Source organism: Ilyonectria robusta (assembly GCF_021365365.1).
Source record: "Ilyonectria robusta strain PMI_751 chromosome Unknown BGZ61scaffold_8, whole genome shotgun sequence".
Classification (NCBI taxonomy): domain Eukaryota; kingdom Fungi; phylum Ascomycota; class Sordariomycetes; order Hypocreales; family Nectriaceae; genus Ilyonectria; species Ilyonectria robusta.
Genome location: NW_025764442.1, coordinates 787,429 through 805,592, shown reverse-complemented (window position 1 = coordinate 805,592; position 18,164 = coordinate 787,429). Strand labels below are relative to the sequence as shown.

The 18,164-nt window shown below is 53.7% G+C and overlaps 7 protein-coding genes across 7 annotated transcripts; 3 read left to right on the top strand and 4 right to left on the bottom strand.

The window, feature by feature from the left end:
- Positions 1-234: 234 nt before the first annotated feature.
- On the top strand, positions 235-1,822 carry BGZ61DRAFT_576060 (uncharacterized protein; the record flags this gene model as incomplete). The annotated part of the gene is made up of 3 exons (XM_046256214.1): positions 235-333; positions 405-647; positions 815-1,822. The coding sequence occupies 3 exons, from the start codon at positions 235-237 to the stop codon at positions 1,820-1,822; spliced, it is 1,350 nt and encodes a 449-aa protein (XP_046105344.1).
- A 1,546-nt stretch (positions 1,823-3,368) lies between these two features.
- BGZ61DRAFT_449911 (GPR1/FUN34/yaaH family-domain-containing protein) lies at positions 3,369-4,589 on the top strand. The gene is made up of 2 exons (XM_046245674.1): positions 3,369-3,690; positions 3,746-4,589. The coding sequence occupies exons 1-2, from the start codon at positions 3,437-3,439 to the stop codon at positions 4,305-4,307; spliced, it is 816 nt and encodes a 271-aa protein (XP_046105343.1). The 5' UTR covers positions 3,369-3,436; the 3' UTR covers positions 4,308-4,589.
- Positions 4,590-4,700: 111 nt separating this feature from the next.
- On the bottom strand, positions 4,701-5,140 carry BGZ61DRAFT_477089 (uncharacterized protein; the record flags this gene model as incomplete). The annotated part of the gene is made up of 2 exons (XM_046248857.1): positions 4,701-4,891; positions 4,951-5,140. The coding sequence occupies 2 exons, from the start codon at positions 5,138-5,140 to the stop codon at positions 4,701-4,703; spliced, it is 381 nt and encodes a 126-aa protein (XP_046105342.1).
- Positions 5,141-5,840: 700 nt separating this feature from the next.
- BGZ61DRAFT_493325 (uncharacterized protein) lies at positions 5,841-7,779 on the bottom strand (the record flags this gene model as incomplete). Its single annotated transcript, XM_046250638.1, has 3 exons — positions 5,841-6,052; positions 6,108-7,080; positions 7,144-7,779. 3 exons carry the CDS (start codon positions 7,777-7,779, stop codon positions 5,841-5,843), a joined length of 1,821 nt encoding a protein of 606 aa, XP_046105341.1.
- Positions 7,780-8,759: 980 nt separating this feature from the next.
- On the top strand, positions 8,760-9,829 carry BGZ61DRAFT_531629 (ClpP/crotonase-like domain-containing protein; the record flags this gene model as incomplete). Its single annotated transcript, XM_046253737.1, has 2 exons — positions 8,760-9,139; positions 9,253-9,829. The coding sequence occupies 2 exons, from the start codon at positions 8,760-8,762 to the stop codon at positions 9,827-9,829; spliced, it is 957 nt and encodes a 318-aa protein (XP_046105340.1).
- Positions 9,830-10,490: 661 nt separating this feature from the next.
- BGZ61DRAFT_493323 (uncharacterized protein) lies at positions 10,491-14,490 on the bottom strand (the record flags this gene model as incomplete). Its single annotated transcript, XM_046250637.1, has 4 exons — positions 10,491-12,298; positions 12,375-12,738; positions 12,813-14,290; positions 14,346-14,490. 4 exons carry the CDS (start codon positions 14,488-14,490, stop codon positions 10,491-10,493), a joined length of 3,795 nt encoding a protein of 1,264 aa, XP_046105339.1.
- Positions 14,491-15,220: 730 nt separating this feature from the next.
- Positions 15,221-17,508, bottom strand: BGZ61DRAFT_449906 (heterokaryon incompatibility protein-domain-containing protein). Its single transcript, XM_046245673.1, has one exon. The coding sequence runs from the start codon at positions 17,410-17,412 to the stop codon at positions 15,313-15,315; it is 2,100 nt and encodes a 699-aa protein (XP_046105338.1). The 5' UTR covers positions 17,413-17,508; the 3' UTR covers positions 15,221-15,312.
- Between the last annotated feature and the right edge of the window lie 656 nt (positions 17,509-18,164).

Sequence of the window (18,164 nt, the reverse complement as noted above, 5' to 3'; positions counted from 1 at the left end):
TAAGCTCATATTCGACAAGTACGCATCGATAACATTGCCGAGTGTGAGCAGACCGTGACCTGTGCTGTTGGGCCAGGTGCTCCCGCCGTCTTGCTGTTTACCAGCGGCTGAACGGGTACGCCCAAGGGCATCTTTCTCTCGCAGGCCAACTTCGTCAACCATCTCGCGTTGAAGACAAACTTGCTGGATATCGGCCAGGAGACTGTTCTTCAGCAGAGTTCTCTTGGCTTTGACATGTCCTTGGTGCAGGCCTTCTGCGCCCTTGCCAACGGCGGCCTCCTGGTGATTGCTCCGTCCGAGATAAGGCGTGACCCTGTCGAGTTGACCAGACTGGTGAGCCGTGAACGCATTTCGTTCACAATTGCCACTCCCTCCGAAGAGAATACCTCGCGTGGCTGCACTAGGAAGAGTCATTGCTTAGGGAGAACACGACTTGGCGCCATGCCTGCATGGGTGGCGAGCAGGTCTCTGAGCAGTTGAAGAGTGAACTACGTCGTCTCGGCTTGTCAGGTTTGAGATTGACCAACTGCTATGGGCCAACCGAGATCACCGCTGCGGCTACTTTCCAGACCATTGAGCTGGAAGATAAGCAGGAGTTCAATGAGGAAGCCGGGTTTGCTGTGGGCAAAGCTCTTCCAAACTACTCAGTATGTATTCTCGATGCGTCGGGTCGGTCGCAGCCTGCTCAGCACACCGGAGAGATCTGCATCGGGGGTGAGGGAGTGGCACTTGGTTACTTGGACCTGGTGGATGAAACAAATTGCAAGTTTATCAAGGACATAACGACCAAAGATCAACAAGCAACAGGTCGAAGGTGTACCGCACCGGTGATCAAGGACGGCTGATGGCTGATGGAACTCTCCTGTGCCTTGGTCGTCCGGAGGGTGACACCCAGGTCAAACTGCGCGGTTTGCGCATCGAGCTCCGGGAAGTTGAATCAGCTCTTCTTCAAGCTGCGGACGGTATTCTTTCTACCGTGGTAGTCTCCCAGCGGGGAGATGTTTTAGTTGCGCATGCCACTTTGTCTCCAGGCAATGATGATGTTGGACAGGAAGAGTTGACCCAAGTTCTTAGTCGACTGAGGCTGCCGCAGTATCTCATCCCAGCTGCAATTATCATCCTCCCTACGATGTTAACTAACTCTAACGGAAAACTCGACCGCAAGGCCATCGCTGGTCTTCCTCTTCCTGAGAGAAGTTCCGCGGGGGCTCAAGAGAAGACGACGATCCGCCAAGGCGAGCTCCGGCTACTTTGGGAGCGAGTTCTCCCTGAGACAGGAACAACAAGTCGCATTGGCCCATCCTCTGACTTTTTCCTGCTCGGCGGCAACTCACTGTTGATGATGAAGCTCCAGGCCGCAATCAGAGAGTCCATCGGTGTGGCCGTCTCAACGCGAACTCTCTACCAGGCCAATACGCTCCGGGAAATGGCACGGCGCATCGATGAGCAACAAGAGGCGCAGGCCGACGACACTGAAAAGGAGATTGACTGGTCGGCGGAGACTGCGATGCCGAAACAATTGCTGGCTCAAATCCGAGACCTTGCTGCACCAGCGAAGAGCCTAAAGTCGGCCAAGTCAGATGGGATTGAGGTCTTGATGACTGGTGCGACAAGCTTCCTAGGTGAGAATCTCCTCCAAGCCCTGCTACAGTCACCGGTGGTGCGCAAAGTGCACTGCGTCGCAATTATGGCCGACGACCGTCACCGAGTGCCCGAGGATGAAAAAGTCAAGTGCTACAAGGGAAGTCTGCTCTCGTCAACTTTGGGACTTAACACGGACGAGTGCGAGAGTCTGGAGCAAGCCGAGACACACCGACGATGATCTCTGGTGGAGTTGGCTCGGTGAGATTTCTGCATCCAGATATGGGGAGAAATTCGGAATATCAGATCCCGTACCCTCTACTTACACATTTCCTTGTGGATTTTAATGCCCAGCCAGTCTTACCATTTACTGACAGCTACAAGACGAACCACCATTCGTTGCACACCATATTTTGCATCTCTGTATGGATCCATTCACTGACGTGGAATTTGTTCGACCCACTCAGTGTGCGATGCGAAGATGCTTCTTCTGGCCGGATGATTCGGAACACGATCGCCACCGTGGCTTACACAGCACTCGTCCTGATAATCAAGACAAACCCTTATTCTAGCCACAGGTGCGCCCATGCATCAACGATAACAAAAATTCGGTAACCCTTAGAATGGCTGGTTCATTTCTGACGTTACCGAACCTCCATCCGAGCGAGTCCCGAGGATATCATGACCGGGAATAGCGCCGGATGTGATCGTCGCCGCCATCGCGTGGTAGGCGACGCCACGCGGAGCCTAACGAGCCGCAGCTCGACTAACAAACGTCCATCAGAAATACGACCTTCATTTATGCTTCCCCTCACTGGGTCGGCTTTCCTTGGGGTAAAGAGATCTTGGAGTCGCCCATGGGGAAGAACCGTGAGGGGACTGACATGGGGAAATAGGATGGGGCAAATCTCAGCGCCCCATGATACCATCATCCTTCGGCCCGTTGCTATCTCTGACTCCAGAGAGGATTACCTTTCTTCTATATCCGAGGCAAGGAGTGGATCATTGAGCGGAACACTTTCCGGCTCATTCGGCCAACCCGTCTCCACCGATGTCATATCGACCCGCCACTACGAGATTTTTCTGAACGGTTGGGGTTTTGTAGAGCCTCCAGTTGGGGAAGCTCATGGCCCATGCTTGGGCATATCCAGTTTCCTTGTTTCCACAGTCTGAGTACATGTTGAACCTCATGACCACCAGCGACTTGACCTCGTCTCAATTGATCTTGGGATCGTTAAGTTGGAGGTTTCTCTCTCTGAACGCTGATCCCGAGTTCCAAGAGAGAAACACCCGGATCCGTAATCTCTCCCTGACTCAAGGAACCAATCCCACTCACGGTTTACTCACCACATGGAACGGACGGGAGACCCTTCCCCCAAACTCGACGTAACGAGGCTTGCTCCTGACGCTAGCCATTGGTTCCGCACTCTGCGAACCGCCCCCATTGCGGCTCCAATTTGCCCCATACTTCATGCCGAGAGATCCAGGTTATCCAGGTTCAACGCCAACTCCGGCCCGTCATGCCATCTCAACCTCTCCACATTGACTTTTGAGGTGGGCTTCTCGACCTGTGATGTAACTCTAGCCCCGTGGGTCATCATTACCAATCTGTCGATTCAGTTGCCATCGTGCCATTGTCAATCCCCCCATGGCCACTGCCGACTTGGGGGAGCCTTGCCACCCTGTCATCATGGCCCATGCCATGGGGCATTGGGGAGAGATCCACTCTGGGCGGGGTGGAAGAGATATAAGAATCTGTAGAATTCTCAGTGAATGCGTAAAATTTCGGGTTGTTGACATTGTTTTCTCTTTTTGATACCCTTACCTCCTCGTCTAAGCGAATACCCACCACAAGATGGCATCCAACACTCCCTCCAATGGCGCAAGCACACCGACTCAGTTCAACGAGAAGCAGGATATCGTTCACCCTTGTGCGCACTGCCATCATCATAATGAAGGCAGAACTCCTGTTCTCTCCAGACCCCACCAGTCCATGGTGTCCCAGGTCTTGAACCCTCCGTACTACCGAATTGCCAACCCAGGTCCATTGGGTCTAATCAGCTTTGCTTTGACCACATTTGTCTTGGGCCTATATCAGTGCGGTGCTGGGTATTTTTTACCTCCATCTTTACATATTTGTGCCATCTGCTGACACTTGGTGTAGTCTTCCCGGATCTAACCCCATGGCTGGTGTTGGTCCCGACCAAGCCATCTTTGGTCTGGCTGTTTTCTTTGGTGGCATCGCTCAGTTCTTTGCCGGTCTCATGGAGTTCCGTGTTGGCAATACATTCGGTACTACTGTCCATTGCTCTTACGGCGCCTTTTGGCTCTCATTCGCCATGTTCTTCGTTCCATCACTGGGTATCAAGGACGCATACAAGGGCGATGATCGCGCCTACAGTTTTGCCCTAGGCATATTCCTCATCCTATGGTGCTTTCTGACGCTCGTTTTCTTCATCGCTGCGCTGAAGACAAACATTGCCATTCTTGTGGTCCTTGGCTTCCTTGTCCTGGCCTTCCTCTTCCTCAGTTTGGCCCAGTTCCTCTCAACAAGCCATCCAACTGCCGCCATTCGGATCAACAAAGTCGGTGGCGCCTTTTCTGTTATCTGTGCTTTTGCGGCTTTCTATGCGGGTAGCGCTGGTATTATGACCGAGGATACGACCTGGGTGAAGCTGCCTCTGGGAGAGATTAATGTTCGGTCGATGAAGACCAATATGGCCTAGGGTAGGAGGTAGTTAATTGTCGCCGTACAGTACCTGTCGACATCCGCTTTCCAGCGGGTTAATTGATGAAATATGAGATAATGCGGTAAGACATTTCATTGTACAAATTTAGCCAGGGCTGAATTTGCATTATTTTAGTAACTCAGTAACTGGAGCTGAACGACTGCCGAATCAATGTGCTCTTTCGCGTCCCGTTCAAGGCAACGCGGATGGATGAAGAGGGGTACTCCGTGCGAGTGATTGAGTGATCGCGAATATTAGGATCAATACGTCAAATGAGGCTCTTAATTGAAATACCATAAAATACCCAACCCTCAATGCAGATGCGACCTCAAGCAGCAGCATATCATGGACATGGCCTTCATACATACGATGGTGCATCAAATCTTCATCTTACATTTTGCTCTTTGCTTGATCGACAGCTCCCTTTACCTTGCCTTTCGCTTGCTCTGCGGCTCCCTTTGCTTCACCTGCCAGCTCGCTCGCCTTGCCCTTCGCCTCGCCTCTCAATTCGGCAGCCTTGCCGCTGGTCTTTCCCTGTGTGACTTCCTGCACGCCGTCCTTCAATTTGCTACCGACGGCCTCTGATTTAAATTAGCAAATTTGCTGTTATGTGGGGGGATGTGGGAGAGGAATAGCTCACCGGTTGCATTGATGCCATCAACAAGCTTGTCGCTCACGGCGCGGTCGACGGATTTCGCGCCATCTTTAATAGCCTCGGTAGCCGTTCGGTTAAATACGAGGCTCGTTGAAAATGCCCGGGGACTTTGCCTGGCGATGATCCGCGGGATCAGAGTGGCTTGGCGGATAATGTTCTCGGTGAGGAACGACATTGTAGCAGACGTTGGGGTTGATAATAGTGATGGATTTGCCGGTTATGAAAGAGTTGATGTTTGGCAGGAAGTATTGATTTGATCCCAAAGGTGAGGAATTAATTTGTGTTGTCATGTGAGAACGTAGCGGACGTGATATATGACGGGTGGCCGGTCTGTTGACTTCTTCATGACATCATGACAACTAGGCGCGGGGCAGAAACTCGTAGCGGTACCCGCACGTGAAAACGAGGATGCAGTAATGATGACACCGGGCATCATAGAATTGGGGGAAACCTGCTAACGCTATGAGACCCGGCAGATCGCCGAGGGGTCTGTGGCGTATTTAGTACTGATGAGCAAGGTGCATGGCGATGCTCATTCGGGTACTGGGCGGCGGAATTGTTGCTCCAGCGGCGGAGGAATCCTTGTCAACACCAAGCATGGAAGCAGTTTTGTGAAAGTGCGGTGTGTCTAATAAATGACGATCTTGTGACTACACAGATCCAGTAGATAAGTTAGCACTTTGGGGTTCTGGAAGTCCCAAAATGAGGCCGTAAAACATGTCTCAAAAAATAGCCTGCTGCTGGTCTAGAACGGCCAAACTAGGCCTAGGCAACATGTGAACAATCATGATTCATAACAACATTTCAATCGTAAACCTTTTCCGTAGTGAACTTCCGCTTTTCCACCTTACTCTATTGGCGTTGTTGCCACTTACTCATACCACGTCGTCCGTATGCGCCGCTGGCAATGGACGACCGGACGACCGGATCCGTCGAACAATGGGGTCCGTCGAATCTCGGTTACCTGTTTCATCAGATAATTCACAGACCTCGTCCGCAGATGTTCCCACTCTGCGGTTGATGATGTTGTCGATACGCAGCCGAGGCGGGCCGGAGTTGAGTTTCATGCCATTCTTGGGTGGCCCGGCTGGAAATGGTTAGTATCAAGGAGAGGTGAATGTCCTGCTTCGAGGGATGCTTACAGAGCAAAAGATCAAACAATTTGACGATGACGGGACCCCAAACCGTGACAGCAATAATTTGACCGTAAGACCACTTATTCGCAGCAAAGCTCTCGGCTGTGATGACCTTGGTGAGTGAAATCATGTACAAAATATTAACCACGAGATATGCCACCTCCAAGATTCGCCAGAACCAGCGCTTCAAAATGAGACCCCGTCGTCTCCTTCCCCACGATGGGAACCGACCGATGCGATACGTTCCAATGCGCATGTGTTGTGCGACATGATGTTTTCGTATCGTCCAAGCGAACTGATCGACGATCAACACGAGAATGGCGATGGTGTCGAGGCATAGGAAGACCATTTTATAGAGAAGTGGGTTGGGGAAGAAGCTGAAATGCAGGCCATCGACACCGGCGGTTGCAGCACAATAGGTTCGTGGACTTGGGTTGTAGCCACAGCCCTTCAACCGGCTCTGGTCGCTAAACAGCTTAAACGCATCTTTAAAATAGATCTTTTGCGTCGTCGCGACAACGGCGAGCAGGTATTCTACGAAGAAGCCCAGGAACGTGTGCCAGTTCCGAATGCCCTCGTGATGGAGGCAGATCTGGATGAGGAACATGGGCAGCACGCCATTCTGGCTGACGTGATAAGCCACGGCTGCGTTGACGACAATCTCCCCCCAAAAGGCACCCTCCTGGGAGTTGACGACGATGGCAAGGATGGAGGCAATCTGGACGGCAAAGACGAACCAGCATTGGGCTTCCTGGAACTCGACCAGGGTCGTGGCGATGGCGATGCTGGTACGCGACATGCCGCCCGTGTCGCGCCAGATCATCGACTCAATGCGTGTTAGACTGCGCTGGAGTTCATTCGCCTTGGGCTTGGCTTTGCCCTTTTCGCCCTGGGTGACGCGGACCCAGAGGGTGAAGCCCTTGGTGAGGATGTACAGCGAGGCGGCGAAGCAGACCTGCAGGACATACGAGATGAGGACCTAGAGGAAGCAGGAGTTAGTCTCGGTCGGCCTACGAATCGAGGACGAATGCCGGGGCCTTACACCTGGTCCGAAGATGTCGGGGTTGATCTCGGCAGCTAAATCCGGGCAGAAGCTATCCATGGCGTCGAAAATCTGCTGCGCGCTGGATGTTTTGGAGAGGCGGTCGATTGAGGAGTCGCAGGCCTTACTCAATCCATCGTGTTCACAAGCATCCTGAGCACAAGTGACGAGAGACTCGAGCACCGGGACCGAATGGAAGCTGGACAGGGTACCAGAGCCCATTATGGAACTGGCATTGCGCTCTGCCTCGTCGCTAACATAGTAAAAACCAGCATCTTGGGTCCAGTAGGCAATTGAGGCGAGAGCCGCACAGTTGTAAAATGTCTCGAGGGAGCTGAAGAAGTGCTGGGAGGTGTTGCAAGCGAGCGTGCAGTCCGCCACGCCGTCGACTTCGCAGCCCGAGTGGAAGAGCAAAATCTCCTGGCCGCCCTCGATGCTGGTGGTGAAGAGGTCCTTGAAGGTGACGGTCGAGTCGGTGCCCGAGGTGAGGGTCGCAATGTCGTTGAAGGGGAAGAAGTCGGACGAGCCGTCGATGCTGTCGCGCAGCAGCACGCGGATTGGCGTCGCCGAGACTGTGGCTGACGGCACTACCGCCACCAGAGCCAAGGACGACGAGAGCGATGAGGTCGTCGTCATATTGCAATGGGGTGGACGTGCTGGCAATGGAGGAGGGGGCTGGGGGAGATGACAGATTCGTCTAACAGCGGACTAACACGCCCATTCCCTTGAGATTGCAGCCCTATCGCGGACTGTTGAACCCTCGAATCCTCGCTCATACGTCTGGGCGGTCCACCTACGGCGCGGGAGAGGAGGATGCCAAGTGCTCAGGAGAACGCAACCGTGGCCAGCCCGCGGAGCACACCAAAGAACAATCAAGGAACATCTTCCCGTGATGAGATGCTACCCAGTTAACTAGTGGAGGGGTCCGCTTATTCACCGGTGCCTTGGCGCGATTCCCCAGAGCGGCAGGGGTTCTGGTTCGTGCTGAATCGTGCAGAGGACGAACGAAATGCCGGTGTGGACGCCAAAGCTTGGCATCTGATCAATCCCGCATGGAGGCTTTGCGGCTGCTGTTACAGTGGGGGCCGTGAGGCGCTGGCTGTCGCAGCACTCGATCAGTCTCAGTGGCGTGCATCTTGGGGGACAAGATGTGCAGACATCGCGGGTTGGGATGGGATGGGCGAAGGCGAAAACATTCCAGGGCTCCACTTGGAGGTGCGCTGTAGGCGGTCAAGCAACTCTATGATAGATCGGTGTTGGCGGGGGTTTATCCTGATGCACAGACGAAGAGTCTACCTACACTACGGGAATCAAAATGGAAACCGGCGTGCAACATCACCAGCCTAACAAGAGTGGTAGGAGATCCAAATTTGCGGTGGTGTTGCGTCTTGGCCATCCTGTTGTCTCCTCCCGCTCGCTGTGTGTTTCTGTCGGCTTAATCCAGCTGCTTAATCCAACCACAGCTCGGCAAACAGTCAAACACTAGACCGACCAAAGCCGACGCGGGCCCCGACGTCATTCCTCCAAGCTCGGCTCAGCAATTGACTTCTCTCTCTTCGCATCCCCTCAACACCACGAAACCAAGTCAACCTCCGCGCAACTCCCAGCCGCCCGCCATGCCGCCGCGCCTGCATCCCCTCGCGGCGTCCCTCCGCCCGCTGCGGCGCCTGTACTCGACGTCGGCCGAGCCGCTGATCCGCGTCACCAACCTGCCGGCGCCCAACAGCGGGCATATCCGCATCCTCGAGCTCAACCGGCCCGCCACCCGCAACGCCATCTCCAAGGCTCTGCTCGCCAGCCTGCGCGACGAGATCGCTGCCGTCCATAGCCAGTATGCGCCCAACGGCGATGAGCTGCCGCCCGTCAAGCGCTTCGGTGGCGCCGCTGGTGTCGATGAGAAGGGCCCCACGCGGGCACTCGTTGTCGCCAGTGCCGTCGATTCGTCCTTTTGCGCTGGCGCTGATCTCAAGGAGCGACGAGGCTTCTCACAGCAAGAGTGCGTTCCCTTTCCTTTTTCCCCTCCAATCAATGCCTACTCCAGCACCTCCAGCTGCTTCCGGCCACTGTTTGCGCTTCAATGGCCTCCTCGTTCTAACCTACCCTCGTTAGGACTGCCGACTTCTTGACCACCCTCCGCGGAACATTTTCCTCGCTCGCCAGCCTGCCAGTCCCGACCATCTCCGCCATCTCCTCCGTCGCCTTTGGCGGCGGCCTCGAGCTTGCTCTTTCCACTCACTTCCGCGTCCTCTCCTCCAACGCCGTTGTCGGTCTCCCCGAGACCCGCCTCGGCATCATCCCCGGCGCCGGCGGCACCCACCGTCTTCCCGCCCTCATCGGCCTCTCGCGGGCACGCGATCTGATCCTCACCGGTCGCCGCGTCGCCGCGCCCGAGGCGTACTTCCTCGGCATCGCGGACCGCCTCGTCCAGGTGGTTCCCGAAGATGAGCGAGACGTCACCGACCTTCTTCCCCAAGCCAGGAAGGCTGCCCTAAGCGAGGCGGTCCGACTCGCCCAGGAGATCTGCGAAGGTGGTCCCATTGGAGTCAGGGCGGCATTGCAGGCTGTCTCGTGGGCGCAAGAGGAGGTTGAGAACAAGATGTACGAGCGTGTGGTCAACACCGAGGATCGGGACGAGGCGTTGAAGGCTTTCCAGGAGAAGAGAAAGCCCGTCTTCACTGGCCGATAACGTCTTCAGACCAAACTAAATAAAAGCATTTGTAAATAGTACCATTTAAATACTATTGATGATATAATACCCTGGATACTGGTACCTTTACAATCGTATCTTGTCTCGTCGAAAAGATTCTTGACATCATGCTCATAATTCCACACGACATTCGCCATCAGGTTCATAAGGTATCATTCGTATCATGTCATCTATTGAACTGATCAGATGGGTATGTTGCCGTCCAATGCCATCATCCCAAACTCCTGAACACGTAAATAATGTCCTTGCCCAGACATCCGCAGAACACTCTCAGTCCAGTTCTTGCTATTGCTAACATGCATACATCGGCACCAATCCGAACATTCATAATGCAGTGTCCACCAGTTCTTCCGCCATCTTGCGCTTTTGCATCATCTGTTGGAGCCGCAAATCTTCTGTGAACTACTTCCAGATGGGTGGGGCTGTCTGAAAGATTGCCCGACCAGATTCGACATAACGGGCGCGATGAAGGTTTGGCTGTAAATGCCCCATCCCTACTCGTTCCGTCTGATCAGCTGGTGGACGGGAATCAGCGAGCCAATTAGGACTAGTTGTTCAAGGTATGATGATGCCCAAGAGAGCCGATGAGCCCAGCATTGCTGCCATCAGGCGTAAAGTCCGAAGCACATCCTCTCGACATTTAGTCCATCTTTTCGTCCACATAAGGCGGTGGCATGTCTTCGCTCGTCGTGCTTGGCTGCGGCGCCGGCTCATTGTCAATGACCTCAACGTCTCCATCGGCATCCGTGGCCGGTTCATTCTCGGCTTCAGGAGCCGGTGTCGGAACTCGTCGCTTAGGAACATCCACATATGCATCCTTGTCGTTGTCCCGGACGTAACAAAGGAAGTACGGCTCGCCGCTGGTACTCAAAGACGCCAGCACCTCGTCCGTGCTGGGGTTCGCCTCCACGTTCGAGTCGTTGTACTTTCGCCAGACGTTCCGCTCAAAGTCATGGATCCAAACCCAATAATGGCCAGATGTCAAATGCCCTCGATGGCAAATGACCGCGTGGAGGCGGTACGGGATATTCTTAAGCCCGGAGTAGTGCTGCTCCAGCGCTTCCTCCCGCTCGCGCAGTTCTGTCGTCATCATTTCCCTCACCTCCGCTTCCGTCATCTCAATGCCTGTAGGGTTCACGAGTGATTCAGGGATAGTATCCTCCGTTTTCTGTGGATTGATGAGGAGGAAGTCATCCTCGACGGGGCCATCAAAGTCCCAGTTTTCCTCGACAAGCAACAGAGGATCATCAGCATTCCCATTCTCGACCGGAGCCTCGGCCGTTGGTTCAATGATATATCCAGAATCATAGCCCTCGAGGAAAGCCCCGGTCGCGGGGGCCAGCTCTACTGCCGCCTTCTGCGACTTGAGGTCAGATATCCGGTTGGCAATCATCCAATTCTCCACCCGTTGCTGAAATTCGGGAGAATCTTGAGGGGCATCCATGTATCGATCCAGGTATAGAGTCTCCGGAATGTCGACCGGATTGCCGTTCTTGCTCCCCATCGACTGCGAACGCTGAATGAGTACGTGCAGCACAGGTGGAAGTGTCTTGATGGCGGTGTATCGAGATAATTTGCTTTCCTCAATGATCTGCTGGTCAAAATTACGACCAAGAGCATCGTAGAGGGAGCATGTTCCTTCAGCGGCTGGGAACGCAGTGATTGATCTGTCGAAACTGACTTCCTGTTGATATGTCTTCTCGTCGAACTTCTTGGTGTAGTTAATGGTTGTGACAAAGAATGTCTCCATGATCTTCTCCAGTTGAATGCCGGTCGACTCGTCAATAGAGCTTGGTTCGATGGCAGCTTGAAGACGGTTAAGAATGCTCCCCATCACCTCCTCCACATCCTGCTGATCAGTGCCTGAGGATCTCTTCTGATGCTCCAGTGCAGTGAGAACCTTCTGATCAACGGTTTGGACCTCTTCAGCATCGAGCATTTTAACGTCAATGCTCTGCTCTCCCCCATCCTTGACATCATCTACCGCCACTACTGTTGTGGCCGGCTCAGAGCCCTTGGGATCGTGCTCAGCTTTCTCTTTCGAGGTTTCGGTGTCCACTACTTCGACCACGGACTCAATCACCTGAGGCTCCGTTGTTGCAGGCGATTTTTCGACTTTCTCATATGAAAGGTCGGAGTCTTCGTCTCCTTGTTCAACGAGCGTCTGCGAGCTCACAGTGCTAGCGGTCTCGATAGAGTCGGGAACAGGGGTTTCAATGGCATTGACCATTTCCACATCCTCAGGAGTATGGGTTGGGGGCGCAGGCGATGGGCGGGCCGGCAAAGGCGGGGGCTTGGGTGCTGAAGATGGCTCCGATGTCTGCTTCGAGTCGTTGAGAAGTGTGTGGGTGGATAAGAGAACAGCGTTTGCTAGTCGCTGGGAAGGTCGGGTGGCAACTTTATCAGACGTTTCTAGATTGACAAAGAGCTCCGAAAGCTCTTGTGCAACTATTTTGTGTCAGTTTTGATTCAAAGGAGATGGGCATGAAATTGTCCTTACAGGCCTGGGCGACCACGGCTTCACCACGATCCATCTGCATCTTGTTTCCGCCCAGCAGTCGTGCTTTGATGCTCTCATCGTTCAAATCGAGCTTGAATGATTCATAATTGAGGGCGATGTCTCGAACTGGCTTGACTGTGAAGAGATACTGAAGAAGACTGTTGAGGTAGCACGTGTTGCCAATGTTCTCCAGTCCGACGGGCAAGTCGTAATTGACCGGGCGGTCTTGGGTTGGTAGGTTGCCACTGCCGCCGGACACAGCAATACCGTTTTGCTGGCGCATCTCGTTGACGGTCCATTTAAGGTCTATCGAGTTGGTGTGGTCTGCAATCGCCTCCATTGCATCGAGGTAGGTTGCCTTTTCCTCCTTGCTGCTGCTCGCCTCAACCTAAATCGTTCGTCAGCGTCTCTAGTAACAACCATGGAAACTGCCAGAAGTTTCATAGCGTAGGATCAACTTACCTTGGCTTTTGCTGCGTCTAGCGCCTCAGGACCGAAGCCGCTGGAGCCGACGAGGCCAAGTATTACCTTGCTGGTAGCCATCGACATTTTTCCATCAGCCTCCATCAAGAGCGTGGCTTGATATGTATCGTCCGTGGATGCCTGCGCGATCAAAAGAAGCATGGACCTGGCAGTCGTGGCATCGCCGGGGTCCTTCGCTAGCTTTTGTCTGAAGGCTTGAATCAATGCGTCCGATGCGTAGTTGTTCGGGGGTTGAAGGCCCAGAAAAGTCAAAGCCTGCGAGACGAGTCCGTCGTCGTCGTTGGTGCTTTGCTGCTGAAGTTGACTCTCAAATACGGATGACTGGGTCATGGCGTAGTCGGAAAGTTGTTCGTCATTGAGATCGTTCGCAATACCCATCAGGGCCTCAATCAGGTCTCTTCGTTTACTCGGCACTAACTCCCACTGTCGCTTGTACGCATTGACAATCACCTCCTTTGGTTGGTTCGGTAGCACGCCAAGCAGTTTGTACCGCTGAATGTTGACCAGTGCATTTTCTTCGATGTTCAGCACTTCCTGACACTGCAGGTCTGCGTGGAGAACTGGCGTACAAAGCTCCGCCGTTGGCCCTGCTTTATGGATGAGGCACTGAACTTCGGCCCTGACGTCCTCTAAGTACGCACGATAAGTGCCGATCTCAGTGGTTCCAGAAGGGCCGCCAGGAGGAGATGGGGATGATGGAGTGAAAGAGCCTTCGTCGATACCATCAGATTCTTCCACTTGTTCTGAGAACTCCAACTCCCGGAAGATGCGAAAGCAGCGCGGGCCGAATAGGACGGCGAAGCGCTTGTTTCTCTTGGAGATGCTCCTGACATCTTCTGGCGTGACCGCCTCGAGGAGATTCTTCAAATAGGTGTTCAGATTCTGAGGAGCTTGATACGCCCAGTCATCTGTCGCTGCACCATAACGTGACGGCTCCTGTTCTTTCGCAATGTGTAAAGCTTCCAAAATGGCGTCTTGGTCTCGGAGAAGCGTAATCCACCATGACGGCATGCGAGGTTCTGAAACTTCGAGGGTGACTTGAAAGGTACATGGGGGAGCTGAGCAGACGAAGTTCTCTCGAGCGAGCAAAGGGTAGTACTTTGAGGTGTCCTTGGCGATGATGGGGTCCGACTCCGATCCAACCCAGACGAGATGATGCCAGGGAAACTGGGCGTCTCGCATCGGCCACTTGGCTTGTTTCGGATTGCATATATCTTCGCAGCGCGACTCATCCCAGGCCATCTTGAAGACAAAATGAAAGTGGCAGTCCAGGCACACTGACGAGAGGACACGAGTGGAGGGCGTGGAGAAGCTCTGGTTGCCGTTTATCACCAGCCTATGGGGATGTTGCCAGGCGTATGGAGCATCTAGGTTCGCATGTCGTGCTCGCTCGAAGAGATCGCAGGTCGTGAAATCGTTATGGACAAGCTCGTATATCCATCGTGAAGGATGGCATCCTGGAACGGTGGAAAGTCAGCGGATTGAGCACTCCCTTGGACAAATGGGCCATACCTGGCATGTCCCTGCCTGGGGCGAGATTCATCTTCATGGGGGTATTGTTGCGAGGGACAAACTCTCCAGGAGTCGTCCCTGGCAATGCCGCATACGTGCTGCCATCGATGTCCTGCTGGGACCGGAGGTCGTATCGGTTGGCCATGGATACGGCTGGCTGGCGGTGTAATCCTCTGAGTAGTTTAGGGGCGACGGTATTGAAAACGCAAGATAGAAATAGCTGAGGTGTAGTGGCAGTGCTGGATCTACCGAAACGCTAAGTGTAGGAGGCGACACTCTTCGACGAAGCGCCACGAGGGAATGCGTGAGGAGCTTCCCTGTCTATCGCAGGATCGATCGGATTTTCGAGCGCAAAAGGGTCGTGGGATGTTTTCAGAAAGATTTGGGTAGTATGGAGCGTTGGAAGAGATGCTCGGGTTTGGAATGGTGTGGAAGAGCTAAATGTAACCGGTGATGCTGTCGATGGTCGAGTCGAGGGGTGCCTCTCTCAAGCTGAGGCTCATTTGACCATAGTTTCCGTGCCGATGTTCGTGGTTGAAGCGTCAGGTGATGGACAAGGCAGCCGTTTAACAGAGGACAAGATAGGCAGCCTGTTAAAGGTGTTGACGTGGGCGCTGGTGGCAATTTGACGACCTCGCTGACGCAACCTTGGTGATGACGGAGCTCAAGCTCCCACCTCGAACCCTGTCGTGATGCGGGAGCCGGCGCTTGTTGGCTGAGTCAGCAGCAACTTTTGGCGGGCACCTGTCAGCGCCTCTTGGTGCACGACTTTTTGGTGCAACGACTGGAGGCTTGTCAAACCACCACGTCAAAATGGTGACGGAATTCGGTTTCGGTTTCAGCTCATATTTCCCATCGTTCAACATTTCAGGGAAAAAAAATTTTTAACTCGATCTACGGTTACTTCTCCTTCGACTGCACCTTGACCCCATGTATCCCCCCGCCCTCCATCCTGGCCCCTCGGCGCTTACACGAAAACCAGCTCCTGTTCCACCAGCTCACCCCGCTCCAACAGTGCTACCGCTTCTCCATCCATCATTCCCTCAACATATGCCTCCCCTAACACGAGGAAATTCTCCCCCATTGGCCTTATTACCAAGGGTGTACTGCATCCAAACACGACACAAATCATGTCACCGGTTTGGACCTGTTCCTCGAGCGATCCGCGCGTGTTGTCCGGTGCCCACCCCAGGTAGCCCTTTTGCGTGAACATCAACCGTCTACCGATCCCGGATCGATCAGCCGCCAAAAACACTTCGGCGTAGTCGAACTCGGAGGCTTCCTCTGGGATCAGATCTGTGAAGTATTCGCCCAGACACTTGCCACCCATCTTCATCTTGTCGTGGACCTTGTTCCACCCCACCCATCGGAAGTAGTACGCTTCTTGATCCTTCATCCATGGCCACCCCAGAGACTCAAACTGCCCAAACGCCGAATCGTATGTCCTGGGCAGATTGAGTAAAGCGCTATGTCGCTCACTGACATGCTCGCCATTTGAAACACGCCCGAGAAGCAAGGCGCTGTACAATGCTTTTGGCGTGTCGCTATAGATGCTTGTCCATGTTTCTGGTTGCACAACCGTTGTTGTGTCCCATTCAAAATGGCCACGCTTGCAAGCCCCGAGCCCACACACCGTATCTAGAATGAGCCCTTGGCATCTAAGCAGCTGGCCACCAGTAAGAAAGGAATATTGAGGCCTTCTTTGCCCGTCTGCACAGTAAATCGTCTCTGGTCGAGGCTCTGGGGTGCCAGGAGTCCAAAACGGGCCGATGAAAACGGACTCCGGCTTGGAATACCGGAGTCTGCCTCGCCAAGTCCAGTCTACAACCCATGAAAGCGTATGAGCGCTACCCCAAGGGTTAGCTTCTCGGAGTGGCTCCAGGTTGCCGTAGTGTTCGATGAAAGCAACGGTAGTTGCGCGGAAGATCTCTGCTGTCGACTTTGAGTATTTGCAAACCAGCCGTTGTACAATAGCAGGATCCATCATCCCAAGAAGGCCAAAGACTTTGTCCTTCTCATCACGACTTTCAGATTTGGCGAGTTCGAGGAGCTTCCTCATACCTTGCCGCTCTCCACCCCTGACTTCGTACTTACTCAGTGGTCGTAGGTCCTGGTGGACTAGATGAATGCTGGCTGTCGCCCACCGCGGGTCTGAACCAATATCCTTATTCTTCACTTCGCTCTTCAACAGCCAATCTTTAGCGGCCCAAATTCCCCCATGATACAGAGTGGAAATGCCGTGAGTGAAAGTTGACCAGTCCAGGGTATGCCCCCCGCACTTCAACACGGTCGAGTTTGATCCGAGAACCAGCTCTTGAATAATCCACAATCGTGACCAATACGGCCGCTTCATGAGACTGTTGAGGCCATAAAATGCAGAATTACCAAAGTATGTTGGATTCGTTTCCAGTGAATCTGATAATTGATCCTTCTCTTCATTGTTCAGGCGAGCGAGGCCACATAGGAGATGCATTCCCTGATCGGTGTCGTCTGCTGCTGGTCCCAACCATGCGATGACTGCCCATGCCTGGGAATAAATCTCCCGCATCCTAGATACTTGCTCCGCGGTTTCATTTTCGTCGAGTTGATTGATGCATAGTGCGTCGACCCACAACTTGTACTTGTCTGCAAAGCGTCCTTTGTCTACCCTCAACTCGCGCAGTGCCTCTTCCAAGTTTTTTGTCACCGTCGTCTCTTGGCCGTTGACAATGATCTTTCCCGCGTGGTCTGTACCCCAGACGTATGATAATGCCGCAAAGTCGCCCCAGGAAAAGCGAAAGCAGTTGCGTGTTGGAGTGAAGGAGCCCATTGAACGAGTCGCTGGAAGTCGACTTACTACCTTGGCTCGCTGGATGGATGCCCATGTCGAGATCAACCAGCGTCTAGGTGTACTCGGAGACTCGTATGAGTGAAGGAACTGGCGATGGACGGGTGTTGTCTCAGTGAGAGAAAATGTTTCTAGAGAACAACAGAGGACGTCGTTCTCAAGTTGCGGATGTATGGTGATCAAGCGAAGCTCTCCTTCCGCCAAAGGACGGTAAAGGACTCCCTGCGAAATGCTGCCCATTGCGTATCGCCCTAGACAGTCCTGTGCTCAGTAGCATGTACTGTTTTAATTTCGATGTGTCTGTTTCATTCGTACGCAGGAAGAAATATTCTGGACGGTCTCCAGCGCAGGGCTGCACCACGAGGGAGACTCAACCAACCACCAGTCCGGAGGCGGTCAGCTCCAGTTTCTTCTGGCCTGACTCTAGCGTCTGGTCGGACAAAGTACGCTGGAGGCGCTGAGGAGGCGCTGAGGAGGCGCTGAGGAGGCGCTGAGGAGGCGCTGTAGGAAAGTCAATTTTAGGCATTTAGCTTGAACTAGTGGCAGCCCGCCGCAGCCCGTCGCAGATCACCACAACGGCCTAACCCCGCGCCATCTTTAGAGGTGACCGATCTCATAACCGAGTCACAACGCCCACGCTTTATTACTTCCCTGGGCTTTCGGGAATGTTGGTCAAGGCTGGTCGAGTACACTCGCCGGGATTACTTTCATTTATTTCGTATTTAATAGTGGTATCACTCTAGCAGCTCATAATGATGCTACCAGACCAGTCAAGTGAGGCAGTGGTGCCTCTAGGTTGCTCCCAGGGCCCTTCTACGACGGCAAAGCGACCAGCGTTTCAGACGCCGGAACGAACACAGCCGGCATCGGGATCACCCTATAGCACTTAACATCCACATCCTCCTGTGGATGGGAATTAACGCACTCCAATTATCTTGCCATCTCCCAGTTCGCCAAGCAAGCTTCTGGACTTCCACTCCGCGACTCCGCTC

Excerpts from the sequence above, each read along its gene's own strand:
- BGZ61DRAFT_449911 (XM_046245674.1), top strand. The coding sequence starts at position 3,437 with ATGGCATCCAACACTCCCTCCAATGGCGCAAGCACACCGACTCAGTTC. Across the intron at positions 3,691-3,745 it reads CTATATCAGTGCGGTGCTGG|TCTTCCCGGATCTAACCCCA; the intron begins GTATTTTTTACC and ends CACTTGGTGTAG.
- BGZ61DRAFT_449906 (XM_046245673.1), bottom strand. The coding sequence starts at position 17,412 with ATGGGCAGCATTTCGCAGGGAGTCCTTTACCGTCCTTTGGCGGAAGGA.